The sequence below is a fragment of the Pogona vitticeps genome, chromosome 6 (genome assembly GCF_051106095.1).
Source record: "Pogona vitticeps strain Pit_001003342236 chromosome 6, PviZW2.1, whole genome shotgun sequence".
In the NCBI taxonomy this organism is placed as follows: Eukaryota; Metazoa; Chordata; class Lepidosauria; order Squamata; family Agamidae; genus Pogona; species Pogona vitticeps.
In genome coordinates this window covers 93,698,900-93,714,109 of record NC_135788.1, presented here as the reverse complement: position 1 = coordinate 93,714,109, position 15,210 = coordinate 93,698,900, and the positions used below count along the sequence as shown (strand labels likewise).

Below are 15,210 nucleotides of genomic sequence, written 5' to 3'. Positions count from 1 at the left end.
GAGGTTCACTCCTATTGACACTATTGACACTGCGCTCCCTCGAGTGGGGAAGGGAAAGATGCCCCCTCTTTTCTTTTTTTTTTTTTGCCCAAGCCAGAGCTAACGTTAGCCATATTGGTTAAGGGCAAAAGGCACGTAAGAGTGACAGTTTCCGCTTTTTGGGTCGCGCACGCGCATTTCTCCCAATGCGGCTGCCGGTGACCGGGAAGATGGCGGTGGAAGGGCCGGAGCAGGTAGGCAGGCGGAGGGGGGTTGCTGAGTCACTCCTCCGGAGGAGACGGTGGAAGAAGGGCGAGAGGACCCCGGGACGTGTGTTTGCATCGTGGGTGGTTGAGAGGGCGGTGATGGAGGGACATTGCTCGGGGAGGAGAGATGGTGAAATGAATCAGTGGCTTGACTATTAGAAAAAACAATAAGAGTATCTCAATGTAGGGTAGGGATTCTGGTTTGAAAAGGCGTGATGGAGTAATTTTCCCCAACCGGCTGCACTGCGGAAGTGTTGGACTACAAGTCCCATCAGCCCTCGTCACCACGATCAAGGGGTTCATTTCCTTTCCTCCTTTCTTTCACTAAAAGGGAATTAAAGCTGCTTAGAAAAGATTTCAAAAGCATATACGCCACAGTGTTAAAATGCAGTTGAATATATAACTACTGTATGTTAAAAATGAAGAACAAAGATGATGTATTGTTTTGACAGCACGTTAAAGAGGAGTAAAATAGTGTAGGATCTCCCATTGAAACTTCCTTCTGCGGTATCCAGAGAGTTGTTGAATGCCTGCCTGAACACAACTGTTCTGTGCTTACCCGTAGAAAGATAAAGTGGGTACCCAGTGTTGTGTGAATGAATACAGTGGCAGACTAGGACTCAGGAAATCCCAGGTTGGCTGTGGAAATTCATTGGAGGGATCAAACTGGTAAAACCGCTCCTTAAATATCTCACTTACTTTGTAAGCCCTTTGGTTGCTGTAAGTAAGTTCTGACTTGATGGGACACAACAACAACAACAGAAGGATAACAAGGAAGGTGCTAACTTGATCTGCTTTAGGAGGAAGGTTTGCAGCCAAGAACCATGCAATAAAAAGGCCTTGTGTCCCCACCAGCTACAGCTGTGCGGGCTTTGGAGTGGAGTGAAAGGGATGCCTTGAAGATCTCAAAATCCAAGCAGGCTTATTTTCAGTACAAATGATAGTCCACCAGTTCTGGAAAGTGACAGGTTGAGAAGTTGGTGCAGGGATTTAGTCAGAGTTATTGGGAGTGATGTAGGCTTGTCTTGCAAGACACAGAAAGGAAAGCAAGTCTGAGTATGTGCATTTCCCTGTATATACATATATATTCACACATTTCCCCACTTTTTCTGATTTTTATGCCCTCAACTATAGTGTTACTGCTCATATGGTTATATGCCTTCTTATCATAAAGTTGCAGAGATCATTTATAAAGACATAAGATGTAGAAATATCTTGTGTTTTCTTAATTCTGTGATTGTTACTTAACTCTTAGAGAGGTTTTCTAGAAGAGAGGATCAGAAATACCTTGTTTCCCTGAAAATAAGACCCAACCCGAAATAAGCCCTTGTATGATTTTTCAGGATGCTCATAATATAAGCCCTACCACAAAAATAATCCCTAGTTAAGTGAAACTCCACCCTCCAGCATTGTGCAGCAACCAGAAGAAGAAGATGCAACTGTATTTGAATAAATGTAGATTGTTGTACATGAAAAAAAAATAAAACATCCCCTGAAAATAAGCCCTAATGTGTTTTTGGAGCAAAAATTAATATAAGACCCTGTCTTATTTTAATTTTTGCTCCAAAAATGCATTAGGGCTTATTTTCAGGGGATATTTTTTTTTTCATGTACAACAATCTACGTAATATAAGACTCTGTCTTATTTTCGGGGAAACATGGTAGACAGGGAATTACTGTATGTGTGTTTGGGATCTGTAATATTAGCTAGCTGTTTATGAAGGGAAGAGGTGTATTAATGAAAGAGAAGATTGATTTAAAAATAAGGATAAGTTATAGGGAAAAGTTCACATGGTAAGCAGACAGCTATAACTTTAAAAGCCATTTCCTTTCTTGAGTTTATTTCCCTTTCCTTTCTTTTTTCCTTATTGTCCCGCACCTCTTGAGCAGATGGATCTGGACGAGGGCAAAGGTGGAACTGGGCTGCGCCAATATTACCTGTCCAAGATTGAGGAGCTTCAAGTGAGATTTTTCTCTTTCCTAGGGCTGGGGGATAAATAGAGGTTCCTGTATTTCTAACAGCTTTCTCTTAGCCGTGTGATTTATTTTGTGAGAAGCAATTTGGATGAAGTGGCTAATATGTATCTTTGGACTGGATAAGGCTAGGCCAGCCTTCCCAACCTGATGTCTAGGACATCTCATGGGCATCTGGCCCTGGAAATGCTGGAAGAGGGTTCTCTTCAAATGACTTCTAACCTGATAGTTTCCCTGCAACTACCATTTATTAGTGCTTGTATCAGAGACAACAACAGGAGTAATTGTAACAAATAGATCTTACTCTTGAATTCACGGTTTGATGTACATGGGACATTATTTTGATGCACAGTTCCTGTACTCAGAATATGCTTCATGATGGTGAATGTGTCTTGAAGTAGAGAGAAGTTATCTTATTACAGTAAAAGAGAAAACAATGGGGTGGTTGAGAAAAGAGAAACTATTTTGACAGATACATCGTATATTAATAGGCTTTTACATGCATTTTGGGCCAGGCTGCTTCTCCCCTCATCAGGATGGGAGGTAGTGCAGTTTGGTTACTAGCCAGTGACATGTCCCAAAGGGTTCCAAATGAGAGCTCAGAGAAAATGTCTCTCTTGCAGGGACTAGAGAAAAGTGACCATTTGAAAGGTTTTTGTTTTAATTATTATTTTATTTTTATTTTTTAAGTCAGGCAGAGGCAAAGCATGGTGCTCCAGATGTTGAATTGATAGGTTGATTACTGTGCTGTTTGGGATTGATTTCTCTTCTGTCTCCCTTTTCCTCCTTCCAGTTGATAGTCAATGATAAAAGCCAGAATCTTAGGCGGCTGCAGGCTCAGCGGAATGAACTCAATGCCAAAGGTAAGTTGGGAACTGTTCAGTTCTTTATAGTATTGCCTCTTTGACCAGGAAGCAGGGAGAGAAGGTGAGAGTGACTGGTGGGCAACTTTGTTGGGTTACAAGGGGGAGGCAGCTTTCTCTAACTTTTGCAGAGGACGCACCACAAAAAAGTCAATTGATACTCTTGGATGTGTCCAGAGGTAGTAGTGTAATGGGGGGAGGGAGGGAGAGTGTCTGAGAGAAGGCTGAGGGCTGCAGAAATAAATTGGAGGTTTATATGTGGTCCTAGTTTGGCCTCACTTGCTCTAAGACAGGGGTCCCCAACCTTGGGCCTCCAGATGTTCTTGGGCTACAACTCCCAGAAGCCTTCACCACCACCTTTGTTGGCCAGGATTTCTGGGAGCTGAAGTCCAAGAACATCTGGGGGACCAAAGTTGGGGACCACTGCTCTAAGACATGGTTTCAGAGATGAGTGAGCCTGGGGGTGCAAAGGAGAATGGAGAGAGAGAGAAATTTAACACTTCCCCTTTGTTCTTCAGCAAATGTTTAGGAAAGCCCCCAAATGCTTCTAGGAAAAATGAATGAAAAGTAGAGATTTGGATGAGTCCAACAGGTGTTCCACAGTTTGGCATTCCACCCCTTCTGGCAAGCACCCGCTCAGAGGTAGAACCCAGAGGAGGTGGAGCAGGGAAGCCAGGGCACTGCCTCCAAGGGGGCAGGATGCTGAACCTTATCGTTTTAGTAGCTGTTCTTGGGAGACACCACACATAACTCCGATTATTCTGTTGAGCTAGAGGCTTATTTTGAGACTTTTGTAAAATAGTTGTAAATAGTCAAAAGAGTAATTGTTGTTAATAACAGTCTTGTGGGGTTGAACTGTTTTTTGTCTTCTGATAATCAAGACTGTTAAAAAAAATTCTTTAAAAGAGCAAACTTTATATAAAAATATATATATATTTTCCAAATAGCACAAGCTAAGACGTTTGGTTGCAGCTGCTTGCTGCTCCATCTCTTATGTTTCTACTCCATGTTTTACATTGCTACTCCATATTGGGCATGATTCATTTTTCCCAGTGTTTAGTGCAAAATATAATCCCCTCCCTCATGGCTACAAAACCAGAAGTGTGTCCTAGGTGATAACTGGGAAAATTCTCTCCACAAGATCCAGTTCCTCATACTAATACTATTTGGTTTTTCCCCAAGTGCGCCTTCTTCGAGAGGAACTGCAGCTTTTGCAGGAACAAGGTTCCTACGTGGGCGAAGTGGTGAGGGCTATGGACAAAAAGAAAGTACTTGTCAAGGTATGATTGTCCCCTTGTTTATTTGCATCCATATTGGTATCCTTCAGTCAGGATGGGGGTTAAGAATACTAATGGCTGTTTTGAATGTAAATAATAGATTTAATGAAAAGTACTTTTGACTATTCTAGAAACAATGTGTATATCGGTTAGAGCAAGGTTTGACAGAGTGCACTCTGCACAGGGCATGTGGCAACCCAGGGACCCCAATGTGGTTGTCCAAACCACGCCAATTAAAAACAAAACAAAAACAACCAACATTTTTAAAGAACAAAAGTTTTCCAAAAAAATATTCTTTGCGATTCCAGAGGGTGGGAGCAGGGAGGCAAACCTTTCATGTTTTGGGCTAAGTATCCACCCTTATATTTTTTTTTAATTGCCACTGAAAGGTGCTCTTCATTTTAAAAAAACACATTTTAAAAGAAGACTTTTTGAGGGGTGACACAGAAATGATTGGAACCTCAGTGTTCTAAGGCTGAGCATGTGTGGTCCACAAATCAAAGTAAGTTGCCCACCTTGACAGAGGTTAGTCTGTCAGTTTAGCATTTGGAAGGCTAGGAGTCAGATCCCTGTTTGGTGGAAGGTTCACTGAGTGGTCATCATGGGCCAGTCACTATCTCTTGTTTCACTGGGTGTTGTGATGATAAGAATGAAGGTGGGAGCGGGAGCCCATGTATGGCCCTCTGAGCTTCTGGGATAAAGAACGGCATAAAAAGATGATAATACTTTGTAATGCTTAGAACAGCTGTGTATTGAATACCATTGTTACCCTTGCATTGCAGAGAAAGTAACCATGGCTTTGCCTAAGGCCACCTTCTGCCTTCAAAGCAGAAGTGAGATTTCTATCTGGGTTCTATCCTAGTTCATATTTCATCTTCTGAGCTGCAGTGTTTCCAGACAGACACCATAAAAGTGACAGAGAGCTTGGTGCTTAGTGAACCCAACTTTTGGTATGCCTTGCAAAATAGCAAAGATTAAATTTTCAGTCAATCATCACTTGTTTCATTGCGTTGGCTCGTTTGCTGCTGATGCTTCGGATGTTCTCTTTGTATGGTGGTGACTGTTGTTCTTCTGTTCCAGGTTCACCCAGAAGGCAAGTTTGTGGTTGATGTGGATAAAAACATAGACATCAATGATGTGAGTATTTTCCAGCACCATGACTAACCTGCTGGAGGCTGTGAAAGTATTCTGCAATTCTTTGAACCTCATAGATTAGTAGATTTAGCCCTGATATAGGTTCTCTAGGGCTTGTCTCGTATGAAACCTTACCTTCAGAACACTTCCTAGCAGTGTGCTCCCTCCTTTCCTCTCCAGGTGACTCCAAATTGTCGTGTTGCTCTGCGGAATGATAGCTACACACTCCACAAGATACTCCCAAACAAAGTGGACCCCCTGGTGTCATTGATGATGGTGGAGAAAGTACCGGACTCCACTTATGAGATGATTGGTGGCCTTGACAAGCAGATCAAAGAGATCAAAGAAGTGATTGAGTTGCCTGTCAAACATCCAGAACTCTTTGAAGCTCTGGGCATTGCTCAACCCAAGGCAAGTACTTCAGAAATTCTATCCCCAGATTTTGGTCTCCCACAGAATGTAACGAGCCAACTGCATCATCATACTGGGTTAAAGTAGCCTTGAAGTAACAAGAGTGTGTCGTCTCTAACTCTATCGTTCTGATTCTCCCTGTGCCCTCATTAAAACTGGAGGCTTTATATGGCTGACCACAGATCCCTTATATTTTTATCAAGAGTTATAAAAGGTATAATAAGGGATACCAAAGCTTATGCCAGGCTGCAAATCTCATCCTCCATATTTAGTTTCTCTTATCTCTTTCTAACAACATGTGAATTGAGATTTGCCCTTTTTAAAATAAATTTTTGTAATAAAGCAACAACAGGAAGCAAGGCTGGAGAAGCCAATGATGCAGATAAACAACTCCAGAGCCCTTATCTATAGGGGCAGAAGCTACAGGGGTACTGATTTGGGTTTGTGGGCTTCGATTTCCAGATTTCTTGGAGAATTCCAGAATTGTATTCCAAAAGCACAGAAAAGCACAGCCTTATATGTGGATTTAATTCTGATTATTGTGCAATGAGAGAAACATACACTGTATGTCATTGCAGGAACTCTGCATGTATGTGGGGGCTGAATCCTCATGTTATCAGGCTCGGGCTAATTCCGGGTAAATCATGGACTACTGCAGCAGAGGGAGGCTTTTTCCCCCCACAGTAGGGCTTTGGTATCTCTTGGTCCATTTTCCTAACTAATAGATATAGTTGTAGGAAGGGGTGGTTGCCTGGGATACAAGACATTTGTCCTGTGTTCTCCACTATCTCTGTTTAATGTTCTGAAGAGATTTTGGCATAATTCTTATTGCAGGGTGTACTTCTGTATGGACCCCCTGGAACTGGGAAAACATTGCTGGCCCGAGCAGTGGCTCATCACACTGACTGCACCTTCATCCGTGTCTCTGGCTCTGAGCTTGTCCAGAAATTCATTGGGGAGGGTGAGTAGATGGGGGGGGGAGATGGCGAGGGCAAGGGTGTCCTCTCAGGGGAAAAAGGCATTTATTTTCTAGAGGCTATGAAAGTGTCTGGCAGTTCTTTGAACCTCATAAATCTGTAGATTTAGCCCTGATGTAGGTTCTAGGGATTGTTTTGGAGTGAACATGCGCTTCAGGTTACAGTAATGTGAATACTGTACTAGGATCTCCCTGAATCGTGACTTTTTCAGTAATCTGTAGCTCCTATGTCCAAGTGTTCTAAAGACATACTTTTCAACTGGAGTGGAGTTTGGGGCCAGGAGGAGGGGATCAAGGGAGAAGTTTTATAAAGGAGGTAGAGGTGGTGATCCTTAGGTTGTTGAGGGTTCTTCAATCATTGTCCAGGGATGAAGGGTGTTCTGTGTTTTGTTTTGTTTTTTGTCACTGGCAGGGGCAAGGATGGTGCGTGAACTCTTTGTCATGGCTCGGGAACATGCTCCCTCCATCATCTTCATGGACGAGATTGATTCCATTGGCTCCTCCCGCCTGGAGGGGGGCTCTGGGGGTGACAGCGAGGTGCAGCGCACAATGTTGGAACTGCTTAATCAGCTTGATGGGTTTGAAGCCACAAAGAACATCAAGGTATGCTGAGGAAGGACCAAAATCTCATCCTGTCCCACCATGGTATGGATTACATAGACTGATGTACTTGCAATTGACATGGGTTGCAGCATTTTATTTGGCCCCAATTTTCCAAAACATCAGGATATACTTAACCTTTGGTTCTTGCAGTTGTGACTTAAAAAGGAGAGAGAAAGAATGGAAGTGAGAGTTGGAATTATGCAGGATAGTCACCTTCCAGGGTCTGTTGTTGGGGGAAAGATGAACACATGGGATATCATCAGCCAGAATTATTAGCTATAGGCTTCTAGCAGAATCTGGTCTTCTTTTGCAGGTAATCATGGCAACCAACCGCATCGACATTTTGGATTCTGCTCTCCTTCGTCCTGGCCGCATTGACAGAAAAATTGAATTTCCACCCCCAAATGAAGAGGTCAGTGGGGAGCTGAGCTTTGATGGCTTCCTGTAGCAGGATTTTCCTGGGTTGTGGTATTTTTTTGTAGAGGTTGAGAGACAGACTACTCCATTTGCTGCACTGTGCAATCACTTCATTGTAACTTCTTCTCCTTGTGTTACTGCACAGGCCCGGTTGGACATTTTGAAGATTCACTCTCGGAAGATGAATTTGACACGGGGAATCAATCTGAGGAAGATTGCAGAGCTGATGCCAGGGGCATCAGGTGCTGAGGTCAAGGTAAGACTACAAATTGGGGAGTTGAAAGAGCCCCAAATAGATCTCAAAAGCTTTGAAATAACAACTGTATTGTTAAGAACTATTTGATTACAGTGGGGTCTTGACTTAAGAACGGCTTGAGTTAAGAACATTTTGACTTAAGAACCGCTCTCATAGGAAAATATTGACTTGACTTAAGTACTTAGATTTGAGTTAAGAACTGAAAAAAACCCACGTGGGAGGCAGGGAAAGTGCAAAAAGTGAACTTTCAGTTAACTGTTGGCCAGTGAAAAGGGTGCCTGTCTGCTTCCTCACTCCTCCCAGCGTTTAGAGAGTGGATTGGGAGACAGTCTTCGGACTGCCTGGTACTGCCTGGACTGTATTTTCCCTGCCTTCCCTGAACCTTTCTTGACCTAAGAAAAAAAAGAAACAAAATATCCCCCTCTAGTGGTCGAAGGCGGAATAGCAGCTTCCCATTAGTTTCTATGGACGGAAAAGAGCAGATACGGATCAAATGGTTTTCAAGGCATTCCTATGGGAAATGCAGATTTGACTTGAGAACTTTTTGACTTGAGAACCGCCTTATTTTATTTTATTTATTTTATTTATTTCATTTATACCCCGCCTATCTAGTCAATTGTGACCACTCTAGGCGGCTTACAACATACATTTAAAAAGAAACATATAACAAACCACGTCACAAATAATAATTTACATAAATTAAGATTAAAAAAAAAATTTTTTTTCCCCAAAGATGGCGAGAAACGGGGTATATTATAACAGAAAAAGAAAGTGTTAGGTAGAAAGGGGGAAGGCCTGCCTAAACATCCATGTTTTCAGTTGTTTCTTGAAAATACCCAGCGAGGGAGCTGCGCGAATGTCAGGAGGTAAGTTGTTCCAGAGGCGAGGAGCCACCGCCGAGAAGGCCCGGTTTCTTGTCTTTTCCTTCCGGGCCTCCCTCGGCGTCAGGCTCCTCAGCCTCACCTCCTGACTCGCTCGGGTGACACGGGTAGAACTGGGTGGGAGTAAGCGTTCCGCCAAGTATCGAGGCCCTAAACCGTTTAGGGCTTTAAAAGTAAGCGTCAGAACTTTGAAGTCAACGCGGAACCGAATGGGCAGCCAATGCAGCGCGGCCAGAATAGGAGAAATGTGATGGTATCTTCGAGCTCCACTTAGTAGTCTGGCCGCCGCATTCTGCACCACTTGGAGTTTCCGCGTCAGCCTCAAAGGTAGCCCCACGTAGAGCGCATTACAGTGGTCTAATCTTGAGATTACGAGCGCATGGACCAGGGTGGTGAGCGCCCCCACATCGAGATAGGGTCGCAGCCGGGCTATCCGCCAAAGATGAAAAAAGGCGGTACGGACCACGGACGCCACCTGAGTCTCCATGGAGAGCGCCGGGTCCAGGTGGATCCCCAGACTGCGAACCCCATTCTTTGCGGCAAGAGTCACCCCCCCAAAAGAGAGGGAGTCACCCAAGCCGCCAACAGTGGGGGCACCCACCCTCAAGACCTCCGTCTTGTCCGGGTTCAGCCTCAGCCCGTTCTCCTGCATCCATTCCAGTACGGCCCCCAGGCAGCGCTGGAGGGACAGGACGGCATCACCTGCAGTTGGAGTAAAGGAGATGTAGAGCTGGGTGTCATCCGCATACTGATGACACGACGCTCCACATCCCCTGATGACCCCACCCAGCGGCCTCATAAAGATATTAAACAGCATTGGGGAGATGATCGACCCCTGTGGAACCCCACAATTGAGGTTCCACGGGGCCGAGACACTCTCCCCAAGCTGTACTCTCTGGGGACGGTCCTCCAAGAAGGAACGGAGCCAGGCAAGCGCCAGGCCACCAATTCCCAGCTCGGAGAGCCTCCCCAGGAGGATACCGTGGTCGACGGTATCGAAGGCCGCTGAGATGTCGAGAAGGACTAACAGAGAAATTTTTCCCCTGTCAGCCTCCCTCAGTAGGTCATCGTACAGGGCGACCAATGCCGTCTCTGTTCCGTGGCGCGGCCTGAAGCCCGACTGAAACGGATCCAGGGCATCCGTTTCTTCCAAGTGAGCTTGAAGCTGGTCGGCCACCACCCTCTCCACCACCTTGCTCATGAAAGAAACGTTGGCGACGGGCCTATAATTGCCAATTTCGTCCGCCGCCAAACTAGGTTTCTTTCTTATGGGCCTAATGAGTGTTTCCTTGAGGGCAGAAGGAAACCTGCCCTCAAGGAAAGACCCATTTATTATTACAGTGGCCCATTCAGTTGTTATCGGCCTGGCTGCTTTGATTAGCCAGGCCGGGCAAGGATCAAGGGAGGAGGTGGTGGCACGGCAGCGATCAAGCACCTTGGCCACTGAATCAGGCGTGACAGGCTGAAAGGTGTCAAAAATCACCGGGCAAGACGGAGCGCTGGACATCTCTGCTCGACTCACTGTGTTCAAAAAAGGAGAGAGGTCCCGGCGGATGGCCTCCACTTTAGATTTAAAAAAAGCTGCAAACTGGTCAGGTGAGAAACTAGGGGGAGGCCTATCACCAAGACCAGTTCCGGATAGGTCGCGCACTATACGGAATAACTCCGCCTGCTGATTGGACGCTTCGCTTATCCGGTTAGCGAAGTAAGTTCGACAAGCAGCCTTCACCTTAGAGAGGTAAAGGTTAGTTGCGACCCTGACAGCTATCCAATTATAATCCGTCGGGTCCTTCCTCCACTTACGCTCTAGCCTTCTCCTATGTCGCTTCAGCGCTCGGAGCTCCTGGTTAAACCAAGGCGCCGGGCGCATTCTGCAACGGAGAGGGCGTTTAGGCGCGATCATGTCTACGGCCCTGGTGGCAGCCATGGTCCAGCTGTCAACCAGAGCGTCAACAGGAGCGCTAGCCAGGTCAGCCGTGACCCCTCTCATGGCATCCTGGAATCCAACCGGATCCAGTAGCCTTCGAGGGCGGACCATGAAAATAGGTCCCTGCTCCCTGCGAGGGGGGAGAGCCACGGAAACCTTACATTTTACCAGATGGTGATCTGACCATGACAAGGGGAGCGACACAAGGTCGGTCACCACCAGACCACACTCGCTCCAATTGGTGGAAAAGACCAGGTCCAACGTATGGCCACCCACGTGGGTGGGGCCGTTTACATGTTGGGACATGTTCAAGGAAGCCATGGTTTCCAGGAACTCAAGAGCTGGCCCGGTAACCTCCGCCCCCGCATGCACGTTGAAATCACCCAAGACCAGAAGCCTTGGGGATCCCAACAGTGCCGCGGAGACAAAGTCGGCCAGCTCCGGAAGGGAAATCGCTGGGTTACAGGGAGCGCGATAACACAGCAAAATCCCAATTCCATCCCTGGCCCCAACCGACACGTGGAGTGCCTCTAGACCCGGCCTTACCACCGAGGAGCGTCTGGTAACCTGTAAGCTGGATTTATACACAATGGCTACTCCCCCCCCCTCGCCCCTCCAGTCTACCCTGGTGCTGGACGGCATAACCGGGCGGACAGATGAGAGCCAGGGGAGGACCCCCCTCCCCGCCAATCCACGTCTCGGTTATGCATGCCAGGTCTGCGTCCTCCTCCCGGATAAGGTCACAAATTACCTGGGATTTATTGGACACAGACCTGGCATTCAACAGCAGCAGGGATAGAGTGGAAGGCTGGCTGAACTGGTTACCTCGATATTGGGGGTTGGTCACAGTCTCAGAACAATGAACAGCCTTCAAACATCTGTTCCATGTTCTTCTAACACGAGTAGGGACTGCGCCGACGCTATACTTCCCATTACCCGTTGTCACAGAGATCTTAAAAGGCCCCTCGCTGGGGGGGCAGGCCTTCCAAACCATATCAGGGGAAAAAAGGGAAAAAGAACAAAGAAAAGAAGAAAAGGGGAAAAATAGAAGAGAAAAAACAATTAAGAAATAAATACAAAATCAAAATATCAAAATTAACAGAAAATGATGCAATCAAATTATACAAATTACTTAATAAGCATATAATAAAAATGCGTAACCCAATTGTAATATAAACTTAATACCAATTAAATTAAAGGATTACATATTAACAATAAAAGGAAGAGAAAAAGGGAAAAACAATTATAAAAATCCGACAGTGATTGTCCCCCAACATATATTTCTGAACTGTCCTCCTTTACTATGTAATCTTGTCCTTTTTGATGTTAATTGTCCTGGTGGTATTAATAGTGATGTTAGTATACAAGTCTTAGAGCAAGAGCAAGGCTCCCAGATCTTAATGGTGGATACAGCGTTCGCAGAGAAACTCATAGACAGCCTTCCAATACGGATTAAGTTCTCAAGTCAAGACCCCACTGTATTGTGTTTGACTTTAAATAGTTGGAGAAACTCTTTAAAAATGTTTAACCTTGTGTTAACCTCAGTATAAGAGATCTCAGTGAAATATACTGTATAAGGTGTAAAATTTTACACATTGCTGTGGTGCTGCACTCACCCATTCATTCAGATATTAATTTGGCCTGTTATACAAGGTTAGGGGTAGGCAGATGTGGCCTTCCAGCATCCTTATGCTCCAATTTTCACAGATATTTGGAAGGTTGGCTCAGAAAGTCTGCTACAGGGGTTTTGCCAGATTTTCCCACCAACTTGTTTTTTAAAGGCACTTCTAATTCTTTTTAACAGACTCTCTTATGCATAGAACAGCTCGGGAACAACTGTATGCAGAAAATGTTCCTGGCAGCTACTACAGGACTATAGGAACTTTTTCAGTGGGTTTTAAAAATTATTATCTTTATTATTATTAAAGAAAAATTATTTGGGGGTGACGGTGTGGGAGCAGGTATGGCCCCCAAAGGCTTTTGGACAGGTGAGTATGACCACCACTCCTGTGGAAGTTGTCCACCTCTGTAGACCAGCTGTTTTTCAGCATGGTGAGGACTCCAGTGAAAAGCACAAGATTACCAGATGTTTCGAAGGAAGTAACTGTCTTGTCATTATCTGCATTAAAGATTGGCACTTCGTTATCTCTGTAGATGGCTCAGTCTATAGAAAATCAAACTCCTTTTCCAACACTGCAGTTGTGTTGTTACACTCGAGGGGGAAAGATGGCCTTTCAAAATCGTATTTTCTTTTGGGATGTCTTGCAGGGTGTGTGTACAGAAGCTGGCATGTATGCATTAAGAGAGAGAAGGGTACACGTAACTCAAGAAGACTTTGAAATGGCGGTAGCAAAGGTATTATTGGTTGTGGATGTGAGGGAAGGGCTGTTCAGGGTGGGGGAAGAGCGTGTGGGCCTCCAATATGGAGAGGTTTTCACTTCATTCCATCCCTTTTTTAGAGCTAGCTGGCACATACTGGGAAGTTGGCTAAATCTAGCACAGGGCATATCCTTCCCCCAACAGCACATCTTTTGCATTTGCGAGATGTGAAATAGTGGAAGGATAATGTATATTTAGGGTCAGCATTGGAAGTACTCGAGAAATCATCTTATCAGTGCAAAATAATACCAGGAGTCAGGGGTAGGGGCCTGTGTAGCTCCTGTGGTATTTCAGCTTATCTGAATGCAGAGGTGGATACTGGATGTTGCTGGACTGCAGCTCCCAGCAGCCCTAGCCCATTTTGAGGAATGCTAGGAATTGGGAGTCCTGACTACTTGTAGACAACCTTACTTTTCTCGTGTTTTTAAGGGCATGTACAGCGGTGGAGCTTTAAAAGAATAAAGTTAGCATCTTAGATCGCCCCTTCATTTTGTTTTGCTGCTTTGCTTTTAAGTTCTTAGTCATCTTTCTAACTTCCATTTTCCTTGGCAGGTGATGCAAAAAGACAGTGAGAAGAATATGTCTATCAAGAAGCTCTGGAAGTAAAAAAGCCGATGCTTCCCAAGCAAGTCATTTGTATCTTTACACCCTCCTTTTCTTTTTCCTGTAATAAAATTGTTAACAGTCTTGGCTGCCAGTTGGGAATAAGGCAGGGCACAAAAGAAAAGGGGGTTATGTTTAATAATATATCCTAGTTTTCCAGTAATGAAAACTAATGTAATAATATGAACAAATTGCAGCAGATGATTGTGGGAAATACGCTGAAGTTGCAGGTTCTGAGTTAGGCAGAGAGCATCTTAATAACTATGTTAGAAGAACCCCTTCAATTGTATATGTAAGTTCAACTTGTTTGAGCATTTCAATAACATATATGATTCTTAATGTAATATTGTCAGGTCAATTTTGTCGTGTGTCAATCATCAGAATTAAGTTCAGCTCTTGGAGTCCTTCTTACCACTTGATAAACTGGTGTTTGTGAATAACCCATGAGAGAAAAACAACAGAAAGTAGGAATTCTCAGAAAGTTGTGCAGCATACTAACAGTGTTTGTCAAGAAACCGTTCAAAATTCCTAGGTCTTCAAATAAAACTGCTAGCTCTGCAGGCAAGAGGAACCCTTTGCTGGATTTTGTTGAAAGCCTTGTTTCATTTAACCTTTTATTGTGGAACAGCAGAGGCAAATGCTGATACAGAGTACAGTATTACTAGACAGACTCCAAAATGTTCAGAATCCACTCTCATTATTTCTGAGGCAACAACTAAATGTACTGGCCCTAGCAACTGCACTGCATGAATAAGTAATGTAGTATCTTACAGAATATCCAGTGGGACTGCTATTAGGGACAAGCTGTTTGCCAAAGATGTTTGCTATTGCTGATCTTACTCCATAAACCCTGATAGGTTTTTTTGAGTGATGATTTGAAAAACAGTGTTCTTTTAAAAAATACATATTTTGCAGAACTGATCTGATGACAGTCGGACAAATATGTCTGAAAACAGTCTGATCTCATGGATTCCATGCAGTTGAGCATTCTCTGGAATTTCCGTAAGGACAGCAAATATCATGCTCTGCATTTAAAATGCTACTGAGCATCTTAAAACAGTTCAAGTCTTTCATGCAAGTATGGGGACTGTGCAGCTCTCAAATGTTGGATTTCAACTCATGACTGGCATTGTCAGCTAAGGCTGACAAGGCCTAAATTTCAACAATACCTGCGGTGTCACAAAATCCCCTTCCCTGGGCTAATAGTTTATTAGTATCCAATAATATGCTCCTTTTATGGGGCTGAAGACAGAGCAGACAGAAG

General features: G+C 44.5%; 1 protein-coding gene across 1 annotated transcript; it reads left to right on the top strand.

Annotated features, from left to right (window-relative positions):
- The first annotated feature begins 86 nt into the window (after window positions 1–86).
- PSMC5 (proteasome 26S subunit, ATPase 5) lies at window positions 87–14,511 on the top strand. Its single transcript, XM_020785584.3, has 12 exons — window positions 87–233; window positions 2,136–2,207; window positions 3,013–3,082; window positions 4,265–4,362; window positions 5,440–5,496; window positions 5,674–5,904; window positions 6,739–6,865; window positions 7,293–7,483; window positions 7,797–7,895; window positions 8,046–8,156; window positions 13,233–13,319; window positions 13,896–14,511. Exons 1-12 carry the CDS (start codon window positions 186–188, stop codon window positions 13,947–13,949), a joined length of 1,245 nt encoding a protein of 414 aa, XP_020641243.1. The 5' UTR covers window positions 87–185; the 3' UTR covers window positions 13,950–14,511.
- The last annotated feature ends 699 nt before the right edge of the window (window positions 14,512–15,210 follow it).

Excerpts from the sequence above, each read along its gene's own strand:
- PSMC5 (XM_020785584.3), top strand. The coding sequence starts at position 186 with ATGCGGCTGCCGGTGACCGGGAAGATGGCGGTGGAAGGGCCGGAGCAG. Across the intron at positions 2,208-3,012 it reads CCAAGATTGAGGAGCTTCAA|TTGATAGTCAATGATAAAAG; the intron begins GTGAGATTTTTC and ends TCCTCCTTCCAG. Across the intron at positions 6,866-7,292 it reads CCAGAAATTCATTGGGGAGG|GGGCAAGGATGGTGCGTGAA; the intron begins GTGAGTAGATGG and ends TGTCACTGGCAG.